The sequence below is a fragment of the Coturnix japonica genome, chromosome 3 (genome assembly GCF_054131305.1).
Source record: "Coturnix japonica strain WE chromosome 3, WE-NBRP24, whole genome shotgun sequence".
NCBI lineage: Eukaryota > Metazoa > Chordata > Aves > Galliformes > Phasianidae > Coturnix > Coturnix japonica.
In genome coordinates this window covers 12,705,806-12,730,515 of record NC_140665.1, presented here as the reverse complement: position 1 = coordinate 12,730,515, position 24,710 = coordinate 12,705,806, and the positions used below count along the sequence as shown (strand labels likewise).

Sequence of the window (24,710 nt, the reverse complement as noted above, 5' to 3'; positions counted from 1 at the left end):
TTTGTTATTGCTGAAGCCTATAATTTATATTCTTTTCATAGCAGGAGAGAGATTTGCTCCTTGTTCTGTTTGCACAGGTCAAGTTATTAGAATTGTCAAGAGAAAATCTCACTCTTTATTTGAAAATAACTGGATATGGGTATCATCTGGCTGAATAAAAAGGAAGGTTGATGATGCTACACGTACTGAAGATATGTAGCATGTCTAGCAAGCTTTTATTCTTGTTGCTTGGTTATTTCACCAAACTTATTATCTGTGAGGATGCCTGATTCATTAAAGAAGATCATAAGGCTAACTCCTCTGCGACTGAGCTGGGAGAGTGAGGGCTTTTTACCACAGTTCTGTAGTTTTCAGCTCAAAACTAAATCACTATGTGTTGTTTTCAGCTTGGAAAACAAAAAGTATGGCTGCACACACCTTAATAGAAAGGGATGCTGGGGGTGCTCTTGTGATTTCTTGAGTGTGACAGCATCATTCCGGAGTCCGAAGAGTTGTAAGAACCTTGGCTGGGGTACAGGCAGCTCCCAGCCAGCACCCTTCTCCTGGCCATTGAGTACAAAGACTGCAGGCCACCATCTGGACACAACTGGATGTGTTTGATATGACACAGTGCCTTCCAGGTGGCTCAACCCAACCATCTCGAGAGGCTCTAAATTTTTCTCAACAGTTTGTGAGCACTGGGCAACAACATACGTTCAAACAGGTTTAACACAATGCCAGACAGAACCCAGACTTTCCAACAGACTCCCCGTGTGGCCCGGAAGGTATCCTTCACTTAGAAGTCCACACCTGTATTTTCCCACAGGCCACCGCATACTCCAGAAAGCTTCGGCTCTAGAACCATCCAACCAAGCAGCACACCCCACGCAAAGCAGCGGAGTGGCGGGGATGGAGCCGGCAGAGATACCCCAGCCAGCGAAGCAGATGGGAGTGCACCAAGTCAACGCTTCGTCCTCGGCGGCGCGCACCTCTCCGGGCCGTGCCCGCTGCAGTGCAGAGCCTCGGGGCGCGGCGGGCCCGGGGCGGGGCGGGCCGGGGTCTGCAGCGAGCGCGGCACCGCCCCCGGCGGGCAGACGGGCGCGGCGGCGTCACGCGGCGGCACCGCCCCCCGCTCCCGGCGGCCGCCCCCGCCCGCTGCCGCCGCCGCGCACCCGCAGCAGCGCCCGCTCCGTCGGCGAGCGGCAGAGGCAGCTCCGGCCGCGCCTGCCCCGGCCCGCGGCACCCCGCGCAGGTAAGGCGTGTCCGCGGTGCGGGCAGAGCGGCGCCGGGGAGGACGAGCCCCGCTGTGCCGCTGCGGAAGGAGGAGGAAGAGGAGAAGGAGGCGCGAGAGGCTGGTGGGTTCGCATGCGGCGTTGTGGGAAGGTAGATGGCGGGGAGCAGAGATGGAGGAGCGGAGGGAGAAGTTAAAGGTTGGATGCGGCTATTCCTCTCGTGCCAAAGCGGGTGGGGGGTTGTATCCGTGTGAGCGGAGGGATGAATCAATGTGCTGCATGTTTTCCCTCGCGGGAGATGCTCGGGTGCATCGCGAAGCGATGGGGATGCGTATCGCCATGGGATCGCTGTGTGCTGGCGGCGGGCTGGGATGGGCGAGGGGCTTGTGCAGGAAGTGCATGGGCAATTTGGGACATTTGCTATTGTGAGGGAGAAGAAAGAGGGCAGGCGGCTGCCTCGGTGCGTTCGGAACCGCGCGGGTTCCTGCTGATGGTGTGCATTTTTGAAGGAGGAGAAATTCTATCACAAGCGTATTAAAATAAATACGTCTGCAGGCTGGAGAGGTAGCAAAATCGATCATTGCGGCCGCCTAGGAAAGAATTTGATTCTAGAAATTACGTAGAAACGGAGGGAAAAGATTAATGATGCCGCTAAGTCTGCTTTTGAATCGGAGCGCTTCCCCCTTTGGCTGCAGCAAGGTTGTTTTCCAGCTCCTTTCTTTTCAAACGGTAATTTGCGAACTCTCCGGGCTTCCCCACGCCGGAGACAATGCCGAGCGCTGGGCACAATGAAGATCGTGCCGGGGCGGTGCGTGCCGCGACCTGCCGTTAGCCCGAGATTTATTGACCTCGGGGTGCTCCCTCTCGCCCGTTTGGAAAGGCTCCATCGGGGTACCTGGGATCAAATCATCGTTTTTAAAGGAAAAAATAATTATATATATATGTATATATATATATGGTTATGGAGAGGTGGGGGAAGGATATTGATGCACTGGTGAGGCGCTGAAGGCGCTGCTCCGTTAGTGCTGCTTTGTGTATATTTCTCACTACATGCATGTGCGCACACATACAGTGCCGGGGGGGAGGCGGGAGGGGAGGGGAATCGGCTGGCAGTTGAGACCCCGGTTGAGGTATGTTACATGACCAAATCGTCCCCTCTTGGAAATGACAGTGTCCTTCTGCTTTGGAGATGGCGAGACCGTGTTGTGTACTGACTGTATGGATATCGGTAGTGATAAATAAGCAATTGTGGCTTTATTATTATTATTTATTTCCTCGGGTCTTCCTTCTATCCTCTTCAATCTTTCCATCTTTCTGCCTTCACCTTCTCCCTTTATTTTCTTTCATTATCGCTGTCATTCATTTCTTTCTCCCTTTTCCCCTCTCGCTGCCGCACCGCGGGCGGGGGCCGGGCGTCACCGCAGCCGGCGGCGGGGCGGCTCTCCTGGAGGGATCCCCACTCGGATGCTCTCCGTGGACACCTGTAGGGATCGCTCTGCACGCTCGGCGGCGCGCTCGCACCCCCCCACACACAGACACACACACACGCGCTCTCACGCACCCGTGCACGCGGGCGCGCTCGCTCCTGCCTCGCGGCACCTGCAAGCTACTGCTTCCCCTGAACACCCGCGCGTTCCCTCCCCACTCATCCCTCACCCTTGGGCCACGCGCCCACCTGCGGTCCCCCGCCCCGACCCTCCCCCCTTCGGCACACGGACAGCCAGCCGATCCCTTTCTCTCGCCGCACCCTCTCGGTCTCTCCCTCCCTCCACCGTACGGTCGCACTACCATCCCGTCCCCCGGGGCATCCCTGGTGCTCCCACTCGCGTTCATCCCCCCCGTCCCCCACCAATGCGGGGAGCCCCGGGCGCAGGCGGCAGCCGCGGAGCCGCCGCCCCGTCGGGCCGCGCCGGGCGGAGCTGTTCGTGGTACTGAAGCGGTGCCTGCCCGCCGCCGGCAGCTCTCCCGACGGCGCCGATATGCCCCAAACGCTCCCGTTGGGGGCCGGGGTTGCCTGTTTCCCTTGACAAGCTCTAATGGGCACCGCGTTTTTTGGGGGTGGGGGGCTGCCGGAAAACTGCTGGCAGCGGTATCAGAAGGGGAAAACCATGGGGCACGCCGATGCCCTGCAGTGCCCGGTGGTGATTGATCACGGCTGGCCTCTGCCAGATGGGTTTGGGAGTTCTTCTAACCTCTGGGGGTTCTTCTTGCTTCCCTTTCGCTGCTCTTGCCCGCCTGGCATGTGACAAATAATAAAAATAAACGTGTTGACATTTAGAGGAATGAAATTAAATATAAAGAGAGAGTAGGAGGTGACTTAGCGGCTTGGAATGTGTCAGGTGCAGGCAGCCGAGGTGTGTGCAGGTTTTGCCCCGGCAGGCACATCCCTGCCCCCTCTCCCCGCAGCAGACGCATACCCACACGCAGCACCCAGCACCCGGCAAGGTGGTTGGCAGCTCTGGCCGTGCTGTTCTGCCTGAGTGCTGCTGGCTGAGGGGAGGGAGGTGTCGGAGATCCTCTCCTCCATCAGATCTCTGCTTGCACACTTCTCCTAGAAAACACTGCGCGGCTTGGAGGAAGAAAAGAGAGGGGAGCCTCTCTGCTGAAGTGGTTTGAATGCAGAGACTGCTTTAAAGCAAGGGAATGAACTATGGCATATGTATTAATTTTAAAATGAGGAGTGTCCTTTTAAATAAGTGTGTCTGAGTAAACATACGTAAAATACTGCAGCCCATTTCAGAGGACTAACACCTGGGATTAACTGATCTGCATTGTGAATAATGTCAGCATCAGAGCCGGCTTGAATTGGATTTTCCTTGCCAGAACAGAGAATATCAGCCACAAAAGAAACCAGGTGGCAGAGAAAAATGCAGTTTGGAATTTTCAAAAAGCCTTCTAAGAAACCATTGCAATTCTTCCTCACCCCATGAAAATAAACCAGTAGGTGTGCCACATACAGCAGATCCTGCCAGTCCCTGCTGGGTGCTCTGTCCCTTTCATACATTTTTGAGCTGTATTAGAAAGAACTAGAACCAGGCTTGGTACCATCATCTCATTAATGGGACCCTGTAGCTTCACAGGTGCTGATATTTCCATAAATAAAGTAAACCAAATAGCAAAATAAGCAATATCTTTTCAGGACACTTCTTAACATCAGTCTTATAATAATAATAATAATAATATATGCTCCTAAAATATTTGCAGGTTTTGGAATGGTAAGTAGTTTACATACAGATTAAACCATAAAAATGTGTTCTGGTGTAAGCATATACATTGGATTTAAGCTTAGCCCTGCATGTTATGATGATTTCTCAGTAACTCCAAAATTACAGCAGCACTTCATTTTGCTAGCACTGAACAGTGTCTCAAATAAAAATTAATCACAAATTTACGCTAGTGATCAACTTTATGATTTCACTTGTTATTATTAGTCATTGTTTCTTATTATTCTGTTTTGATTCCTTGCAGATTAGAAACAAAAACAATAGAGGAGTTCACCCCCTGGATCTTAGCCTTGGCCTTTTACAAGCAGGCAGAAGAGGAGCTGTCAGGCTGTGCATGTCAAGTAGCCGCCCGGCTGTTTGACAGCTTCTGGGTTTCAACCCCATTGGGATTGAGGCAGCTCAGGAAACCATGAGCGATGAGTCCTGTCGCCTGCTAATACTGCTCCAGCACCATGGCAGGCATTCCGTGATCTGACAAGAGGATACGTCTTGGGGAGGCTGCGCTGGGATCCGTAATTGGCTTCCTGGGAAACTACAGCTGGTGGATAGGATGTAAAAAGAGGTGCACAAGCATTGGGATATTGCTACAGTCTTGCCGAGCTCCTGGATCTGCTTGGAGGAGAGGATTTTGCCACCAGCCTTGTTTTTATATCTCCCGCTTTAGTAATGTTGGCTTTGGGGAAAATTTCTGCTGACTCACCCACACCCAGACACCTTTCTCAAAACCTGGCTGATCAGTGAAGAATACCACCAACACCTTCTTCCCTCTCACCCCCTTAGAGTCCCCCTCCATCCCGCGGGGTCCCCGCAGCCCCCCCGTCCTGTGGCGGGGGTGAGCACACCTGAAGCTCCGAGCGTGGCTGGTGTCCAGCAAGATTTTACCCTGTCTGCCCCTGGGGCCCCAGCGCCGCCCCCCGCCGGCACTGCCGCCCCACTCGCTCGCCCCAGGCCGCGCAGGATGGGGGCGGCGCTGGTGCGGCGTGGGGGCTGCCTGCTGCTCTGGCTGGCCCTGCTGCTGGGCTGCTGGGCCGAGCTGGGCAGTGGGCTGGAGTTCCCAGGGGCTGAGGGGCAGTGGACCCGCTTCCCCAAGTGGAATGCCTGCTGTGAGAGCGAGATGAGCTTCAACATGAAGACACGCAGTTCCAGCGGGCTGGTGCTCTACTTTGATGATGAGGGCTTCTGCGACTTCCTGGAGCTCATCCTTACCCAGGGTGGGCGGCTGCAGCTCAGTTTCTCCATCTTCTGCGCCGAGCCTGCCACCTTGCTCTCTGACATGGCGGTCAACGACAACCTTTGGCATGCTGTGGTCATCCGCCGCCACTTCAAGAACACCACTCTGATCATTGACCGGGCTGAGGCGAAGTGGGTGGAGGTGAAGTCCAAACGACGGGACATGACTGTGTTCAGTGGCCTCTTCTTGGGGGGGCTTCCGCCGGAGCTGCGATCAGCAACACTAAAGCTGACACTCTCCTCTGTCAAGGACCGGGAGCCCTTCAAGGGCTGGATAACGGATGTTCGGGTCAACTACACACAGACATCGCCGGTGGAGAGCCAGGAGGTGCGGCTGGACGATGAGCAGAGCCGCCTGTGTGCTCGGGAGGATGTTTGCCTCAATGGAGGTGTCTGCTCGGTGCTCAACGACCAGGCTGTCTGCGACTGCTCCCAAACAGGCTTTCGGGGGAAGGACTGCAGTGAAGGTAAGGTACCATCTTAGCTTGCCCTGCCGCCCCCTTCGCGTAGTGGAGGGGACGGGTAGGAGGTCAGGCCTGCATGGAGTTTCATCTGTATGAGTGGGTTTCGCTCCCCTCCCCGCTGCCTCCCTGCTGCCTCCTCTCTTCCTGCCTTCCTGCCCCCACGTGTCTCTGTGGCAGACCATGGTGCCATCACTCCTCTGATCTTTGCAGGGGTGGGCAGGGGGAGGAAGACATCATCTGTGTATCTTCTGATGGCAGGGTGAGATGTGAGGTTGTCCTGGGATGAAGAAAGGACAGGGCCTCGGTGCCAGGTGCATCCCAGTTGGGAGGGGGTGGCCAGCGTCATACTTGGCCAGAGCTGAGGGAGAGGGTGGGCAGGCTTGCAATGAGCAGCTGGTGGCAATTAATTTTAGGAACAGGGAAAGCAACACAAAGGAGAATTTTGCAGGATGAAGTGCAAAGATGACCTGGGTTTATTTTTGTAGGGTAGCAGAGACCCAGAGTCGGTTCTGTATTAAAACCTACCTCTGTTATGTTGTTGGAATAAAATCAGTGATTTATTTGGGAATTCCTTAAATTGTTGCTGAGGAGGAGGAAGATTTGAGAGAGGATTATGGTTTTACAGATATGTAAATGGTATTGCTTTGTGATGTATTTAGCCATTTTGAATGCTAGTCTTAAAGAGAGAATACAAAAGGACAAGAGGAAAGTATACATTCTATGACTGCAAAATTACTGAGGAAGATAGATCTTTGAAAGGCAGCAGTTTCCTGAGTCCCATCTGCAAATAAAGCACTGAGTAAAATATGGATCGTATTCAGTACCCATTGTTTTTGGTGGTTGGGATGATTGTGAACATTTAAAAGGGATACATGTAGGATTCATATTCTTTTTTAGTAAGTGTACCATTGCTTGAAGCTATGCTAAGCATATAGAGTAGCAATGTTATGTGCCTACAACGTAAGGTATATATATGAAATGAGACCAAACGTATCAAGGGAGAATGTGATGTTCATGTCAGAATTTGAGATCAGAGACCTGAGTGTAAAATGTAAAAGGTAAATGTAAATAAGATTCTGTGTAGGCCAAATGAGGGTCTTCCCTGAGTGGGTGCATGACTTTTACAGCTGAATAATTTTGTCATTTCTATCAGGTTTCACTCATTTTAAAATAGAAAACTTCATTTGTGACTGTGCTTTATTATGTAACACCTTCTGTCCGTAGTGTCAGTACCCAAAACACTACAGTCATTCTGCATCTTGTTTGCTTTATCAGTTGTTTATCTCTCATCTGCCATTTGTTAATAAAACCAAACCTTATAAACATCTTAAAATAAGTTTTAGTAAGTAGAGGCCAAATGATAATTTAACAGAATAAGAAGCTTGTTTTTTCAATAACACACAGTCCCAGAAACAGTAAAATGAGCCTTATAAAATAGTAGCAAGACATATTTTTTGCTTAGACTCATCCTGAAGTGTTCAGCTTCTGATTTCATTTGAAATAGGAGACAGTATTTTCACTTACAGCAATAGAAATTGAATTTGTATCTATTGATTTAAAAAAAAAAAAAAAAAAAAGATAAGTTAAACTCAGGTCAGTGAGGTTTGATGAAGGGATTAGTAGCTACTCAGATGTGCTACAAAAGATAATGAACTGATTTGTAATTAATAATTTAATCTTTTCAGAAATTAAAAAGTGGAAGTGCAGGTGAAATCACTACGTTTGCCAAGTAGGAAATCCTGGCTATTGTTACATATTTCTTTATAGCCAGCATAGTAATGATGTAGTTGAGTTATGGTGTTTTGTTCCTGGAATGTGTGAATTGCCCACAAGACTTAGTACGAGGTTGCCATTGGTGAAGGATGGAGGATCATCTCAAACTGTGATGATGTGAAGGGAGACTTTTGACATTTTGTTCTTTGTCTTGTTTTAATTAGAAATGTTTTAGATGAGAAAAAATAACAAAGTGTCAATTTTTATCTGTAATTGTAACCATATGTCCTAGTTACTACCTATTTCCTTCAAGGTTAAACATTAAAATCCATTCTCCTTGAAGATGTATCTATTTGTATTATGTATAAGCTTAGATTTAGTGTGCTTCTGTATCTCTGGCTGGGCATGGAGTTCAGTGTTCAGTGGTATAATGAGCAATAAAGGAATCAATAATATTAAAAACAAACCAAAGAATCAACTTCTAAAAAAAAAAAAATAATCCTGACTTGCACATTGAAGAGATTAGAAAATAAATAGGTAGATTTAAATAGATTTAAAGAGTCAATGGCCTTGGGCCTTTCAGGCCTCAGGAGGCATTTTTTAAAGCATCTAAGTCTCCCTGGCTTTCTTTCGTCACCTTTGAAAATCTCATTAATTTTTCTTGGAAGTGCAGTTTTCTCAAAAGAATCAAGTTTCACCAAGTGTTATTTGCTTTGAAAATCCCATACTATTATAACTAATATATAAAGTATTATATATCTGGAGTGCTGTGTCCAGGCCTGGGGCACCCAGCACAAGAAAGATGCAGAGTTCTTGGAGCAGATCCAGAGGAGGGCCACTAAAATGATCAGAGGGCTGAGCCCCTCTTCTGTGAAGAAAGGTTTTGGGAACTGGACTTCTTTAGTTTGGAGGAGAGAGACCTCATTGTGTTCTTCAAATACTTGAAGCATATAAACAGGAGGGGGTATGGCTGTTTATGGGGGTGGATACTGATAGGACAAGGGGGAATGGTTTTAAACTGAGACAGGGGAGGTTTAGGTTAGATATTAAAAGGAAGTTTTTCACCCAGAGAGTGATGACATATTGGAACAGGTTGCCCAAGGAGGCTGTGGATGCCCCATCCCTGGAGGCATTCAAGGCAAGGCTGGATGTGGCTCTGGGCAGCCTGGTCTGGTGGTTGGTGACCCTGCACATAGCAAGGGGCTGAAACTGGATGATCATTGTGGTCCTTTTCAGCCCAGGCCATTCTATGATTCTGTAATAACTTACTCCCAGTAGGATTAACTGTCCTTTTGTCTAATTCAAGAGTAGCTTCATTTATGGTTTCCAATCTACAAGGGAGTGAAATCTAGGAAAGTATTGGATGTATTGCATTCAGTCATGCTCTTAGTTCCAATAGTATCTAAACTCTCTTCAGTTTGTAGATTTCACATGAGTCATCGAATAAGGACTGGAGTTCTACTTGAATATTAAGGGTGTGCTGTCTACAGCAGAGAAAAATACGATGTGTAGCAGTACTGTTATTGGCTGGGCTGAGTGCTTATAGATAAAGACAGTACAAGAGGCTTCTAAAAAAGAAAATCTCTAGTACTGAAACAGGCAAGGGAGTATTATTTCATGTAATAGCAACTCAGCAGAAGGAAAAATACATAATATTATGATAAATTTTGTTAGAAATAAGACTAGCATTAAAGTAAACCCCAATTGCCACATCAATTTTCTGATAAATTCTTTGACATACACCACAATCTTCTCAGTGAAAATTATATTATTCCATGAGAAAAATTAAATTGATATGGTGTGATTTTGCTAAAATAACAGTTTTTTTTGAAGACTGATCTTAAGAATTAAATTAGTGAATTAAGTCAGAGTCCTAGCAGGTAAGGAGAATACGTCTCCTACCAGTATTTTTTATTCCATTTTTTTTCTTATGTTTAAATTTCTGAACAAAAACAAATATTACATTAATAAAATATTAGTGAATTATTGACCTTCTGACATGAGATGGAACTCATAATTTTTCTTTTTATCTTTATTTGTATTAAAATAATGAAGTCCAGTATCCTGTCTGAGAAAATGGAGGCAATGTAAACCATGTTACACGCTTTGCTCCGGGTGATGTTTCTCACTAAAACCAGCTTCTTGTCAATTCATGACCTTCTGTGGTTCTGTATCTGTGACTGTTTCAAGAAAATTACATGTGGGGTGATTTATCTTTCTAAAATGTGGCTGGACTACTTGCCTAAATATTAGGTTGTCATAGAAACAATTACTCTGTGGATTCAAAGTGTTCTTGTTTAGAGCATGGTTTATTTTAACTGTCCTGCTGAGTTTCTGTTTTGTGGAAAAAATGAGAGCGGTTCATGCAGCTGTTCACTGTAAGAGATACTCTTCCTTGTCAGATATTCAGAACTTGATGCCAGCTATGGTGGCTATGGTTTGAACTGTGAAAAGGGTGGTGGTTTATTTTTTTTTAGGGAGTAAATTCCAGATGTCTCAGGCTAGCCAGCACTTAGATTTGTTTGTTTGGGTTCTGAATATATTACATCAATCTTTGTTGTGCATATTTGCTTCTTCATGTTAACTTTAAAAAAAGTCATCCAATATTCATATCTTTTTGAAAATTTCCATGTTACAATTCGTTCAATTCCCTTATGTATTGAATAAAACATATAAACATCTTTGGGCATGAATTATATTTTTTTCTGATAGATGTTTATGCTCAAAGTGATACTGTTGAACTCATCATACGTAGTCTTAAAAGAGTAATCATCATGGTCTTTGTCCTTCTTGAATAGTTAGCTAAGTATATTATGGAATAAACTTCATATTTATACTTCAGAATCTTTATCTGCAACTCACATCCTTATTACATGTGTATGCTAAATTTCTTGTCAGTGCTAATAGCTAGGATGGCAATACTGATTTACGAGGTGAAATAGAAGTCTACTGGAGATTACACTAAAATTCTGATGATTAGATTAATTTAGCTAAAATGTTTCAAATTTATTTCATTTGTTTTTAAATTGTGGCCTTTATTTATTTGTTCATTTGTTTATTTTTGATCCATCTAGAATCCTGAGGGCAGACAGACATATAATTCCAAAGTTCAAAACTGTATTAAATATGTGCCCTTTGCATTCAGTTGTGTGCATCATGCTTACGTCTGCATAATGGAGAATTTTGCATTATTTTTTTTTATTTTTTTATTTTTTAAATTTTAAATGCAGCTTGATATACTGTTTTGTTAGCCAGAATTTGGTATTATGTGATATTGATTTCAATATCTGTCTCATGTAAAATCACAGCAATTTAAATCCTGTGTCACTGCTAATTAGGAGCTGGCAGCCTGCTTTGTCTTCTAAGAAAGCAACTTGTTGAATATGGCTAATCCTTTCAAAATGCTGATATTGAAATGTTTCCAAAAGACCACTTATTTTATGTAGCATACATCTTAGTACTCCAGATCAATTTTTTATTTATTTATTTATTTATTTCAGTGAGGATGTTGTTTCCCTTTGTGCCTAATTGAGACACAGGGCTCCTGTAAGTTTCGAGTTCATACTGCGAACTGTAGAATGCTAATATACAAGAAGAATTTGCATCTAGAAACAGAGGACATTGTGTCAGATTGGCTGTATTCATTCTGAATTTTAAAAAATATTTAACAAAATTATCTATGTTCTAATGTAATGACATTTCAAGGCTTCTGGGCATTTCAGTCCAAATGCACTTGATCTTTTCTTAGCTGTACGTTGATGCCCTACAGTCTTTTAGCCATAGATGCCAGCCAAGGAGTTGTGGGAAAACATTCAGATTACAGAACATAAAATTTTATCTGCTCATCATTATAGATCTGATAGATGGGAATGGGGAGGCAGAGTGGCAAGTAAAACTGGTTCCTGGTAGAAACAGCTTGATGTAGAGACTAATACATACAGCTTTGGTGTTTTATGTTTATTTTAATAAATATATCAAAGCTGGCTGGTAATTTAAAATAAAACAGTTAATTTATCTCTTGATGGAATTAGTACAGTGCCTTCTCTTCCAGAATGTTTGGTGTTAATTCAGAAAGCATGAAACCATAGCAGCTTCTGCAAAAATGCTTTGTGTAGTTTATTGTACTGGTGCTGAAATTGTATACCTTCATAAACACGTGATTTTATAGAACAGCGAAGGGCATTCTGAGGTGTTGTGTACCTTGTTCTACATGGGGTGTACATTGCAAAGACCACAGTTAACTTCTTTCAGGCAGTGATTTGTAGCAAACATGCATTTAGCTGTTTCATTAATGTTGTGATATATAGAACTGACTAGCAAAGTACACTGTATCTCTGACACCTTTATATTATTCTACCCTGACCAAGGTAGAATATTTACAAAATAATTTAGTTTTTTTCCTGCAAAGATGATAACTTTCTCTGCTGACTGTTCTTCTGTACTGAGGTGATCCTAAGATCACAGGCTTTTTACTAACCTGGATTATAATATTGTATATGAAGTCAGTCCTTCAAAAGCTCAGACTCTCATCTGCCTAACTAAAAAGTAGATGTTTGTGGTGGATTCTTATAATGAATCATTGCAACCATTCTGCTGGATTTTGGTGTACGTAGCAAAACCAGTGACCTCTTCAATGCTTAAAAATACCCACATCTTCTCATGAATGAAGAAGGAAAAATTACATGAGTTTGATGCTGCCATCTCTGTGACCCTAGCCAGTCTGCACCGCTTCTTCAGCTGTGGGTGTTGTTGTTGTTTTTTTGTTTTTTGTCTTTTTGTCTGTCAGGTAAAATTACTGATACAGGAGGCACAGGAGGTCTTTTTTTGTTGTTAGTTTTGTTTGGATTTTCTTCCTGAGATCTTAAAAAAAAAAAAAATCAGAGCTTCTGTTTGGGATTTATGAAGGGAAGTCAAGACTTGAAGCTCCATCTACCAACATGCAACCTTTTTAGTCTACAGAAATGATACTTATCAGCTGTCTTTGAAGTTGCCACTGTTCTTAATGTATATCTGTCTATCCACAGCTGAGTACTCAGAATAGCAATTTTTTCCTTGTTCACAACTGGTCTGAAGTGAGGTGCTTTCCATTTGTCTGACTTGATACTGGAAATGAGGCAGCTTGTCAATTGCAGACTACTTTTCCCTTGACAACTCAGCTCTTCATATGGTTGTAACAGTTCTTATCCTTTACAATATTATGACATCTGTAGAGAAATTATCCTTATAATGGTAAATGAACCCAAGATTCAATTGCTGAGGATAGTGGGAAATTGTGATTATCAGACAATGATTATATCATTCTCAACATTTCATTCTCTTTCGTTTTCAATGAGAAATTTGGGGATGAAGGTAGGAGGTGACCCCACTCATGCTTTGTTTGAACTCTTTGAGAAATAAGGGACAGAGGAGACTGATGGAAGCTTTCTTTGCAAGCAGAATTGTATGATAGGGTTTTAGAGTTCTGTAATTTTAAGTAATTGTTTATGAATTTGGAACGATTTCTCTGGGTCCTAGTAAGCAGCAGATTTGGTGCCTTATAGACAGCTGAAAGAAATGGTTTCTGTTTTCATTTTCCATTTCTACCAATTTGAAGCCCCCATTGAATTGCCCTTTGAATTAGGGCCAACCTAATAACCTGCTGATTATGAACCTTCTATTCAAGAGGGAATATGATAACACAGAAGATCGAGGGCAAATTTAATAACATGCAGATTCCGATTGTAGTATTCATTTGAGAATATGGAGAAAAGACTTCATAAATTTGGATATTTGTCTCTATCATCGTTGTTGTCATCGTTATCATTTATACATTTCGTGTCTGACTATGAACAGCGCTATAAAGGTTATGTGGCTGATTTTATTTTATATTTCAGGGACTATGTAATTTGTGGCAAAACCTGTTTTACCAAAAAAAAGTGTGAAAGAAAATTCACCAGTATCACTTTTGCAGTTGATGCCACTGCAAAGAGTGAAGCAGTGTATTCTGCCTATGTAGGTGTTAATTTCCAACAGTAAATGTGCAAGTTACAGATTGCTTTTAGTCTGTGGCATGATATACAAGGCCTTCCAATGAAAAAATCTGACATTGTGACGCTTGTGGTTAGAGGAAGGGCTTTGTATTGCTCAAAGACAGAGAAACTAAACAGATTCTCCCCACAGCGATGTCTTTTTGAAATTACGGGAATGATTTCAGTCATTACAGAGGTCACTGACATTGCACTGTGCCAGTGAATTTGCATACCAGAGTTTGAAAGTTTCCAAAATACATCTTCATTTCTGATACGGAATGACCTTCATGGTAATCTTTCCTTTCTACGTTGTTTATTTTTAACAAAAGACACTAAAAAAGACATTCGGTCAAAGAAGGTATTTTAAGTAAGAAAAGACTCCTTAAGTAATATTATACGTATTACTTATAAATTATGTCTACTTTCTTTTTAAGAAGCATGTAGAAAATCAGACTTAGCAACAAGACACAAAGTGAAGACTGTATCTCAGTATTGTAATTTCCTTCAGGAGCTTTTCCTGATTGTTCTTATCCAGTTCTCAAGGCAGCAACAGTAATGTTCATGCCCACATCAGCATTTGTACAATGGGTTTCTAGAGGACAGCTGTGATGAATGGTACTTTGCTTTTAAGGTCAGTTACAATCTTGTAATGATAAAATTACTAATAAAAATGTAAGAATCAGACCCCAATGGTAATAAAAACTCCTCTATAACCCTGCTAGGAAAGATGTACTTTATCCTGATTCTGAATTGCAGTTATAAAAAAATGTTTTAAAATGTTCTAAAAAATGTTTAGGTTCTGCTGATTGTTACACAACGACTAATTTACATTTGTAAAAATCAGATTCTTAACATGAAAGGTCCAGACACGAGAGGAGGCTAAGTTCAATGATTTTCAGGTATCTGTAATGGGGTGAACTGATGCTTCTCCTAGAAAAGCAGTGGAATTTCTTAGGAAGTTTGCAGGAGAGTTAGCACTGACATTAAGATTACCAGCTTTGTTTATTTTATTTGCTGTTTCCTTCCATGTTTCCTCGTTGTAGGAAAGACATGTGAAAGAGGTTGGTAAAAACCACTGGTGGTATGTCACCTCAATTTCAAGATAATCATGGGGAGATATAAGGAAGATTTGTAAATGGATTTTGTAAGAAATGATTAATGCCCTCCTCCCACGTACTTCTTAGATGGACATCACTGAACTTTACAGGAGCTGATTCTTTCTGAAATTTGTTTTCTGAGTTCCTTACTGCAAAATAAATAAATAAATAAATAAATAAATAAAATCTGAAATATTATCACATGGCAAAAAAATGTTTTTTATAGAACACACTGTTTTTCAGAGATAAATTGTAAACTGTCTTCAGTATTGGACAAAAGATCTGCCATGCTTTGTTAAAAATTTTCTCAAGCATTCTGAGTACAGGTTTTATATTCACACATAAGTCACTACTGACGTAAATGTTAGGAGAAAAACACCTGCAGTTGTAGTAGTTGTCACGTATTTCTGATTTTTGTAACTCTTCTTCAAATATTTGGAGAACGGGCTAGGATGAAAGCTGTTTGCACAGCTGTGAACTTCTGCCTTATCTCTATGGCATTTTCACTGTTGTATCTGCCATCATGAGAAGTTGTGCATTTATGAAGTACAGCACCTTTAAATTTTGCTTTCCTCATACAAATCTTGAAACTCAAAATTAAAAGCAACCTCCACCAACATTCCTCAGATCAATTGTTTATGAGAAAAATAAGTTCTCAGTATTTTTTATTCAGATTTTTGTAACAAAGTTCTAGTGACAACAAAAAAAATTAATGTAATAGAATTTTGACCTATTATTATGTAAATCCACTGGCAATCACATTTTCAATATTGGAAAAATAATTAAGGTTCAGAGGTTTTATCTAGTCCCTTATCATCATCTATTTTATTTTAAATATCACTGGAGTCTTTAAATAAATAGACTTTTCCTTTCACATAATGAATACTTATATCATTAAAAGAGACTGATTAAACAAAGGTTTGTTATTCACTCGTGTTACTGGCTGTGATACGTGAGTCACACTGGTGAATTTTGTAAATCTTGTAAATCTTACAAGCATACACAATAATGCAAGGGGATAAACTTTCCTTCCTGTTTTTACCCCATGTGAGGAACAGAAACCTGTCTATTGGAAGTAGAAAGTGTAAGCTGTTGGTACTGCAGGAGTTCAGAAGCAAAGATCCCTTCAGTGAGTAGTAGCTTTTATCTTTTTTTTGTTGTAAGCATTTAAGGGTGAGATTTCTCTCTCAATTTTACACACATTTGCATGAAGAAGTAACAAAAAGCAGTTACTGATGCTGTATTGTCATAGTTGCATCTAAATCAAAAGGCATGTCTCTGAGAACTTACTAACATTTAGTTATTTTGATGTTGCATTTTAATATGGGCTCATTACTGCTTGGATAGTGTAAATATATAAGGTGACAGGTTTTGTTGTTATCCAGCTTTGCTCTTTGTCAGCTTACTCTTTGGAAATTTGAAAAACTGTACATAATTATCTCTTGGAAACTTGGTCCTTGACCAGCCTGAGCTCTCAGTGACGTAAATTAGGCTTTTGATTGTCTAGAGAATTCATGGTACTAAGGGAATTGATTAACTAATGAGACTTGGAAATGAAAAATGTTTAGAAATCATATATATTATGGACTATTTCTGAAATATTTTAATTTTGTAGCTTTATGGTATTCAGTAGGATCTCTCAGTCAGTTGCATAAAGTAATTCATCCAGGTACTTCTTTCCTGTTGGTATATATCAGGATTGGTGCCTTCTCAAACTAATTCATTACACCATTGTAAAGTTAACATCAGAAATTCCTCTGGCTAAAAAAAATTTCCTACAGTTGTTGTAATACTGAAACATTCTAAAATCTCAATATACAAGCAGGTTTTACTTTGCCCCTTGCTATTTAATATTACTTTTGATCTTTTTAGATATTTGCTTTGCTTGCATGTTTCGCGTACCTGTTAACAACAAATCCTTATTCCACTCTTTATTATATTTGTGCAAATATAGAAAGCATAGGAATTTGGTAAAGCAGTTTTCCCTTAAAAAATTATGAATTACTGGCAAAAATACCTTATGTGATAGCCGTGCTACCCATCGTGATACCCATCCTATTATAAGATTCTTGTCCTTTGATATTACACTGGAATGTGTTTTTTCACCCATACATCTGAATCAATCTTCACAATTGTTTCATTGTTCTTAAATTCCTATTTGCGCACAGGTTTTTAAAGCATAGTTCAGTACAGGTGTCTTTCTTCTTCTCTAATCAACATAAGTCATTGCTATCAGTCTATCAATGTAGAAACATACTACCCTCAAAAATCTGTGCTCTGAGAAAATTAATAAATTTCAGAAGCAAAGCACTCAGAAGCTATGGACTATTAAGACAAAAGATACTCTACAATTTTAATTCCATCCCTTTCTGGGTATCCATTATAGAAGCCTATAATTATGTGACTCTGAACCACTGTTTCCTTGAGCCTTCTGCCTCATTCAGAGCACAGTCTGGATAATAAGTTCTTCAGTATTTTGTTTTCTCCTTGCTTTTCAGCGTGTAGCCCTGAGCCTTATTTATTGTCCATATTCAAACCAGCTCCAAAGAGAAATTATTAATTTTTCCTTGGCTTTTCTAAGGTTCTCATAATTACAATGGCTGAGCAGCTGTGGAAGTATTAAAAATAATACAATATGCATGTAAGATGACACATGCAATTATCCCAGTTGTGGAGGAGAACTGAGGCAAAAGAGACTGCAGGTAAAAGCATTTGCTAACACTGAGAGCACAATCTCATGTTTTCCCATGTACTTCACATATAAAATTATATACATGATCTATTTACTGTAACATCAAAATGTAGTTTCTATTGACTTCAGATTACAGCTCTGAGGGATCAGCAGTGCGTATTCTGGGATATGCAGCAAGGCAAGCTCTTAAAAATGCAAGTGTTCTGGTCAGCATAAAGAATGACCAGCCAAAAAATGCCTAGCTTTAGAAACCAGACCAAAATCACATAGGATTTTTAGGGGAGAAGGGGTTGGAACATATTTCTTCAAGGCAGCAGTTTGCCTCACTTTGACACATGGTGCATCGTACTCTTTTTTAGTAAGGACTGTTGTAATGCAGGGGCAGGTGTACAGCTCACAGGGACAGCCGCTTTCTTCATTACTCAGACACTGCATATTGCTAACAACAGTCTTCTTTTGTATGCAGAAGTTTTATGGACCCTCTGGAGACAGCTGCATTATACTGTGTAATTAAAGGCTATATCATAACACGTATGACTAAAGTGGATGGATCTGCATTATGTAAGAAGCCTTATGTCTCAGAGGTGCTATTTTTGACTGTGCAACTATGAAAACATTTCTTTAAGGTAGTAAAATAGCGTTTAATGTTGTTTATGGGTTTTTAAAAATGCACCCACTCTTACCCCCCAACCCCAAACACTGACTTTCCTGCTCTTCAGTCAGGAAGTGTTCTTTCTATATAACCTGCTCTCAGCAGGGAGGTTGCTAAAGGATTAATGCTTTCCCTGCTCCAAAACTGCATCTGTACATAGCACAGGCAGCAGTGATTTGGAGTTTCACATAAGCTTGAACTGGTGTTCCATTCCAACTTAGGCTACACAGCCACAGTCTAAACTATCTTTCTGGAGCTTTCTGATAAAATCAAAGGCATTTCCACTGGCACTGTACAAACAGATTTTTCAAGGAAGTTTACAACTGGAACAGATTCTGGCAGGTTTTCAAAGGTTTGGCAGAAAGGCTTAACCCTGAAAGTCAAGTCACTCCTGCCCAAGTGGCTTTTTATTTTTCTGCTTCAAAATATGGCTAAAGTCAAAAGGAATCAGAGCAGAAGTGGAGCTTACTTAAAATTTCCTTGGGGGTTTAATACTGCTAACACAAATGTCAGATTTTCAGCTGAGCTATTTGAGGGATTTTTTTTTTTTTTTTTTTTTTTTGAGGCTAAAAATATATTTTTAATTGAATAAATGGAGGATTTCCTTACCATACTGGGTTTCTCTCATTTTTCTTTAATTAATGTAACTGATCCCTATGAAATTTATAAAGAAAGAAATGAAGAAAAAATAAGTTACATAAAGTTATTTTGTTGCATTTCAGTTTTACTGAACGAATTGGCTGAATTAAATTTTGAGAGACCCATTTGATTGTTTAGTAAATTTTGCACATGCACTTGTTCAATGGTACCATTAAAACACCTTTGCTTAAAAATACTTCTTAAGGTCATTATAGAGAAACTACAAATGAAGGAGTAGTATTAGGTAGTTAAGAGCAGAAAATATAGTGCAACTGTTTGACTTGCCCAGCCTATGTTTTTAGAATGTCTTTGTAGGAGCTACATTTATTGATATTCTAGGAACCATAAATATACACCCTTATTTTTGTCCTTATTTCAGGATTGTTGCTTCCTATACTTAAAAAAAAAGTAGCTGTTCCTCTATTTCTTTGTGTTAAAAAATATGAAGGTTAAAAAATACTTCTTTTCCATTATGATTTATATTTTAACTACTGCTTCCTGCCATTTGACTGTGAAGCATCTAAATTAAAAAGCCAAAACAGGCGAAGCTGAAGACAGGGTAAAATAACACTCGAATTCCTGGTAAATTTATGATCACTCCATTCACATAGTTCTGCTATGTTTGGTTGGATTATTTGTATGTTTTTTTCCCTCTTAGATACACATTATAAATTGATGCATACAGATACCGGGTGTAGATGAGCATACTTACCATTTGCAAGCATATGATTATTCTATATCTTACCTCAAGATATTTAATCACCTAATGAGATTTTAAGGGACGTTAAACCTTTTTATTTCCATGGAGTTAAATGGAACTATGCTACTAAGAATGAACAGAGAGGACATGTTTTAAAAAGAAAAAAATACATTTGTCAAAAAAAAAACACTTGAAAAAAATAATTTAAGAATAATCAGTCAGTAGCTATTGTGCTGAATCATTGCATGGTCAATTAAAGTACTTACATTCGTAATATCTGAGACTGCTATTTATACTTCTGTATAATATAAATGTTACTCCTATTGTGGGATCTTATCAGACACATCTGATCTGGTGTTTTCTGAATAATGAGTTTAAATCTAAATGTGCATATGCACAAAGTTTTTGCTCAAGTGTAGTATATGTTTCCTTTCCCACATCTTTCTTACATTTTCTATGAAACTGCTGCAGTATTATTTCTTTAGAAAAGCTTGAATTCTGCAGGAAGATAGTACCAGTCCTCTGCAGTCTGATATAAAATCCCTAAAGGCTGCTGTTGGCTAAACAACGAAGGGAATATAATGTGATGCACTCTGATTATACTGTCACTTAAAATGTGTCCTCAGCTCAGCATTACTCCTCTGCAAACTTTACTTTTTTTTTTTTTTTTTTTTTTTTTTAACTTTTGAAACATATGAGACTGTAGACAAAGACAGATGCAAAAGGAAGCAAAAGTTTGTTAGCCTAATGGAAATGACAGCAGAAATTAAATATAGTGATATTCTGACCATCATCTAAACTGCTACTTACACCTACCATGCTTATCAAAATATCAACTTCTATTAATTTAACATCCTGTTAATTACAACATCCATGCATAAATGGGTAAAAAAGTCTGTTCAAGAGGTTATTTTTAAAGCATTGGCTTACTTATTAAGCAGAGCCATCTTTATTTTACAGTGGTTAATATACCATCTCTGGAGTTCATATTGGTAAGATTCATAAGAGCTATTTCTCAGTACTTTTAAAATTAATGCAATTCTTATTTTATCACAGGAATTTCCAGTCACTTGTAAAAGAGCAAATGAAGCTGCATGCTCTACGTGCAGCTAAGGGGAGAAAACAGTACAGCCACTACACCTGAGATTCCCTCTCAGATGTGCCCTGAGCCATATACATGGAATTGTGCTCTAGCTTGGTCTTGCTGTAGTGGTTTGCATAAAGAGAAAGAGTTTTCTGGGAGGATGTTGTTAAATTCAGATCATTTGGGTAAACTAGTGTAGTTATGCCAGTTTATTTGAAAAAGCAAGTGGAAAGGAATATTTTTGAGAGCCAATATGCAGTAGTGTAAGGGGGACCAATCTCTCCTGCTCAGCTATATCAGAATGGGGCACACGAAAGGACTCTTGTTTGAGCATCTTGGAATTTCTATCAATATCACTGTTTCCTCATTGCAGACAGTATGAATTATTAATATTCTTGCCAGAAGAATTTATTAGGGAATTTATTGGAAAGATTTGGAAAACCTTCAGTGACTTGGAAATATGTTTTAAAGGAGTCTGTTTTCAATGACAAATAAAGCAAAATTCAGTTCCAAATAACAGTAACATCTGTACTATATCGTAATAACAATCAAGCAGTTTTTAACTGAATTTGAGAACTGGGCCTTCATTATGTCTGAGTCAGTGGCATCACTTACAAATGAAATCTCATAGAACCTTTCAGTGCTACAGTTTCCATAGATGTGAGAAATATGTGCTTTTGGTAGTTCTTTGCTTTTAGCTGCATTTCAAAGCAGGGTACTGAACTGTATTTCAGTTTAGTTTCACTATAATGTTATGTTCTTTCTGACTTTATGTCAAATGTAGCCTGGACAGCTGATAATAAAATAATAGACTGGCAGTAATATTTAAACAAACCACTGGTAACCAAATAAATGATGTAAAGGGAAGAAAGTAGCTTGAATATTGGAAATGTTATTAGATGTCACGGTAGTATATCAGGCAAAGCAAATCACTGGTTAATGAATTTGGTGTGTGCTATCCCCCTAGCTTTAAGAGGTACACAACATTCTCAATATGAGTCATCCATCTCAATGCAGGATGCTCGTGCTTGCTTTGTAAGAGCTGTATTTTATTTGATATATGACCAACTGCAAGCTCTGAAATGTTGGATTGCCTTATTGCGTAGTCAGTAAATACACCAATGTTATAATTAGGAAACACAGAAGAGTTAGGCTAAACAAATTGCTATGTTAGAAAAGAATGGATGGAACTAACCCTTATCCTGGGCTTACTAAAAGTCTCCACAAGAAGCAATCTCCAAAAGAGATTCCTCAGTGGTAGTCAGCTATTAAATGGGGTCTAGGAGAGATGGAGCCAGACTTCACCCCTTCTGATAGCACAGAATTGCCTTCATTTGTGCTCCCAGGGCTGACTTATTAATCAGCAGTACAGGTTGTGGTTTAGTAGTTCTCACATACCTCACATGGTCAGTTTATTTGATAGTTTTGGTTTTTGAGTTTTGCAGGTGGGTTTTGCTTTTTGTAGAATTAATTGTAGTTAAGGAAAAAGTTACTATGAAAAAACTATGTATATTTAGCTTACATCCCGATGTTATTTGTTCTCTACAAAATGGTTTCTTTAGAAATGATTGCATCAGATGAGAGGTAGTCGTTAAGTACTGGAAGTGGGATTTGGAATTGCTGTTTTATTTTTAAAATTCTGTTATCAGTTCCTTATATCAAATATTTAATCTCAGTTTTTTGTTTTGTTTTTATTTCCCATAAAATATGGTTAATAGTATTCACTGTCTTCTGATTTCTTGTTTTGTGTCGTAATGCCTAAGGTTTCTAAGAATATTTTGTTCTGTTTCTCACAACACCAATTAGAACGGAAGCCCATCTTGCTTATGATTGTAGTCCTTACAGGTTATGCAATATTAAGCTTGAGATACAAACATTGGAACAAAAATAATTAATGTTTGTTGTTTATGTTATTCTAGATGTCTCTGAGGGCAGAAAAGTTCCTGTTGTTCTCAGATATGTTCTTTATAAGCCTATTCTTCTTAAAGCTCTTTGAAATAATGTCTTTGGGTGTGGGATGTCATTTAGTTCTAGCGGCATAACATAGTAACAAGGCTTGTTAACAAGATTAATATATCCCTTAATGAGGCGTTATCTGTTTATGAAGGTGGCTTTAAGAAATGTATCTTTTAATTTTATCTCCTTTGCAAGCAAAAGTAAAGATGGCTTTTGGAAATGAGCAGAAAGCCTAATAAAATACATATGAGATTTTATTTTCAGAGGATCAATGCCCACTGATAAAAATATTATTTTTGGGTGTACTGCACTTTTATGATACTTGATGATGATGCTGCATGGAGGATTTTGGAGCTTTCTGGCAGAAAGCATTTACAAGATGTCATAGTATACAAAGATTTGTACATTGACAGTGAGGTGTAAGGGGAGAAAGGGGATTTTTCTTGAAGGCCTGATTCTGCGCCCACCCATTCTGATGTGCTCTTGGATCAAATACAGATAAAACCAGTTTGTTATCATTTTTGCCCCTCGTGATCTATAATACTTTAAAGCTGTCTTAGCAGTTCTTTTTGAAGGAATATTATTTATTTGTACTTTGTTTATAAAATTATTCTGGAACAAACAACTTTTTTTTTTTTATGGCATGCCAGGATATTTGGTTTGAAGAAGCTTGTCTTTTTTTGAGAATAAAAGATATATTATATTATTATATAATATTATAATATAATAATATTACTATATAATATATTATATTATATAAATTATATTTGAGAATAAAAGAGGTAAAGAGTTACTTACGCAGTTACGACAAACTGTATGAAATAAACAAGTTAGAAAGATCTACATTTTCTTGTGGAGTTACACTGGACTTCTCAGTGACAAAGTGAAGCAGGTATCTTCAGCTCATTGATGATAACTTAATAGAGAATCCAAAGAAAAGGAATCTACAGCTTTGGTGTCCTCTTCAAAGCTGAAAAAATTGCATTTACCTTTCTGTGAAAGATGACATTGCTGGAAATATAATACAAGTTCTCCAATGGACAAGACCATCAAAGTGTCTGTTTCTACAGGTAGTCATTCCTGAAGAAATTACCAAATGAACTAATGATATGGCCAGTCTGGAGGATGTGGGGGGAAAAAAAAGTAGTAGTAAACCAGCAGGATGAATTTGGACTGTAACACACAACAGGTGCTTTCACATCTTGTTTATGGAATGATCAAAAACTAATAATTGACTGCAATGCAAATGTCAGAATTTGACAGTAGCATTGAATAGGTCTGATCTTGGAGAGGCTGGCTTATAGGGTAAAACATTCTTAAAGGATATCTTGAAACTTAATCTCTGAATCATTGTACTTTATGCTTATTTGTCTAAAACAAAACAAAGGGCTCCTCTCACTGGTTTAATTTAGTTTTGTCTCTTTTCATAGCTATGCACTCCATGTTTATTTTCTCCTATTCTTTGTCCTCCTCTTACTCAGTATTACATACTATCTTAATTTTTTCTCTTTGACCAGTAATTAAGCAAAGCAGCTAAAAAGGGACATGTTCAATAACCTTCAATTTTCTCAACCCTTGTTTTTCCAAAGAGAATGGTTTGGATTTCCAGATGAATAGAACTAAAGAGATATTTGTGATGGAGACTGTCCTGATGCAATAGAAGGCATTTGCATTCATTTCAATATATAATACCACAAAACAACTACAAAAACAAAGTTTTGTCTCTGTATGGTGTGAAAGGTAGACCTGCACAACCATGATCAAACAGAATAGCAACATTTTGAAAGGCTTTTCATTATACTAGTTTCTTTTCATAATGAAGGACCAATGTTATTATGTCAATTTCTGCTAATCTAGGGATTGGAGTTGAATCTGCCACAGATTTCGTGTTCTAGGATACAAGATTAATTAGTCAGTGTTCCATTGCAGCATTACTAAGGGCTGTTAGGTCACTTAAAACACTTCTTGAAATATGTTGCTAATTCTGTGCCTGGACTATAACTGTGCATTTCCTGTTGACTATGCTCACAATTGCATGCC

The 24,710-nt window shown here is 40.0% G+C and overlaps 1 protein-coding gene across 47 annotated transcripts in view; it reads left to right on the top strand.

Moving 5' to 3' along the window:
• Positions 1-988: 988 nt before the first annotated feature.
• Positions 989-24,710, top strand: part of NRXN1 (neurexin 1) — a 607,983-nt gene continuing 584,261 nt past the window's right edge. For 37 of the 47 annotated variants that reach the window (XM_085541059.1, XM_085541053.1, XM_085541046.1 and 34 more), the window contains exons 1-2: positions 1,091-1,334; positions 4,680-6,132. In XM_085541059.1, the coding sequence (XP_085397185.1) occupies positions 5,394-6,132 (739 nt within the window). In that variant the 5' untranslated portion in view covers positions 1,091-1,334; positions 4,680-5,393. Of the gene's footprint in view, positions 1,410-4,679; positions 6,133-24,710 lie in introns of all 47 variants that reach the window. The other 10 variants (XM_085541060.1, XM_085541047.1, XM_085541037.1 and 7 more) reach the window with 2 other exon arrangements.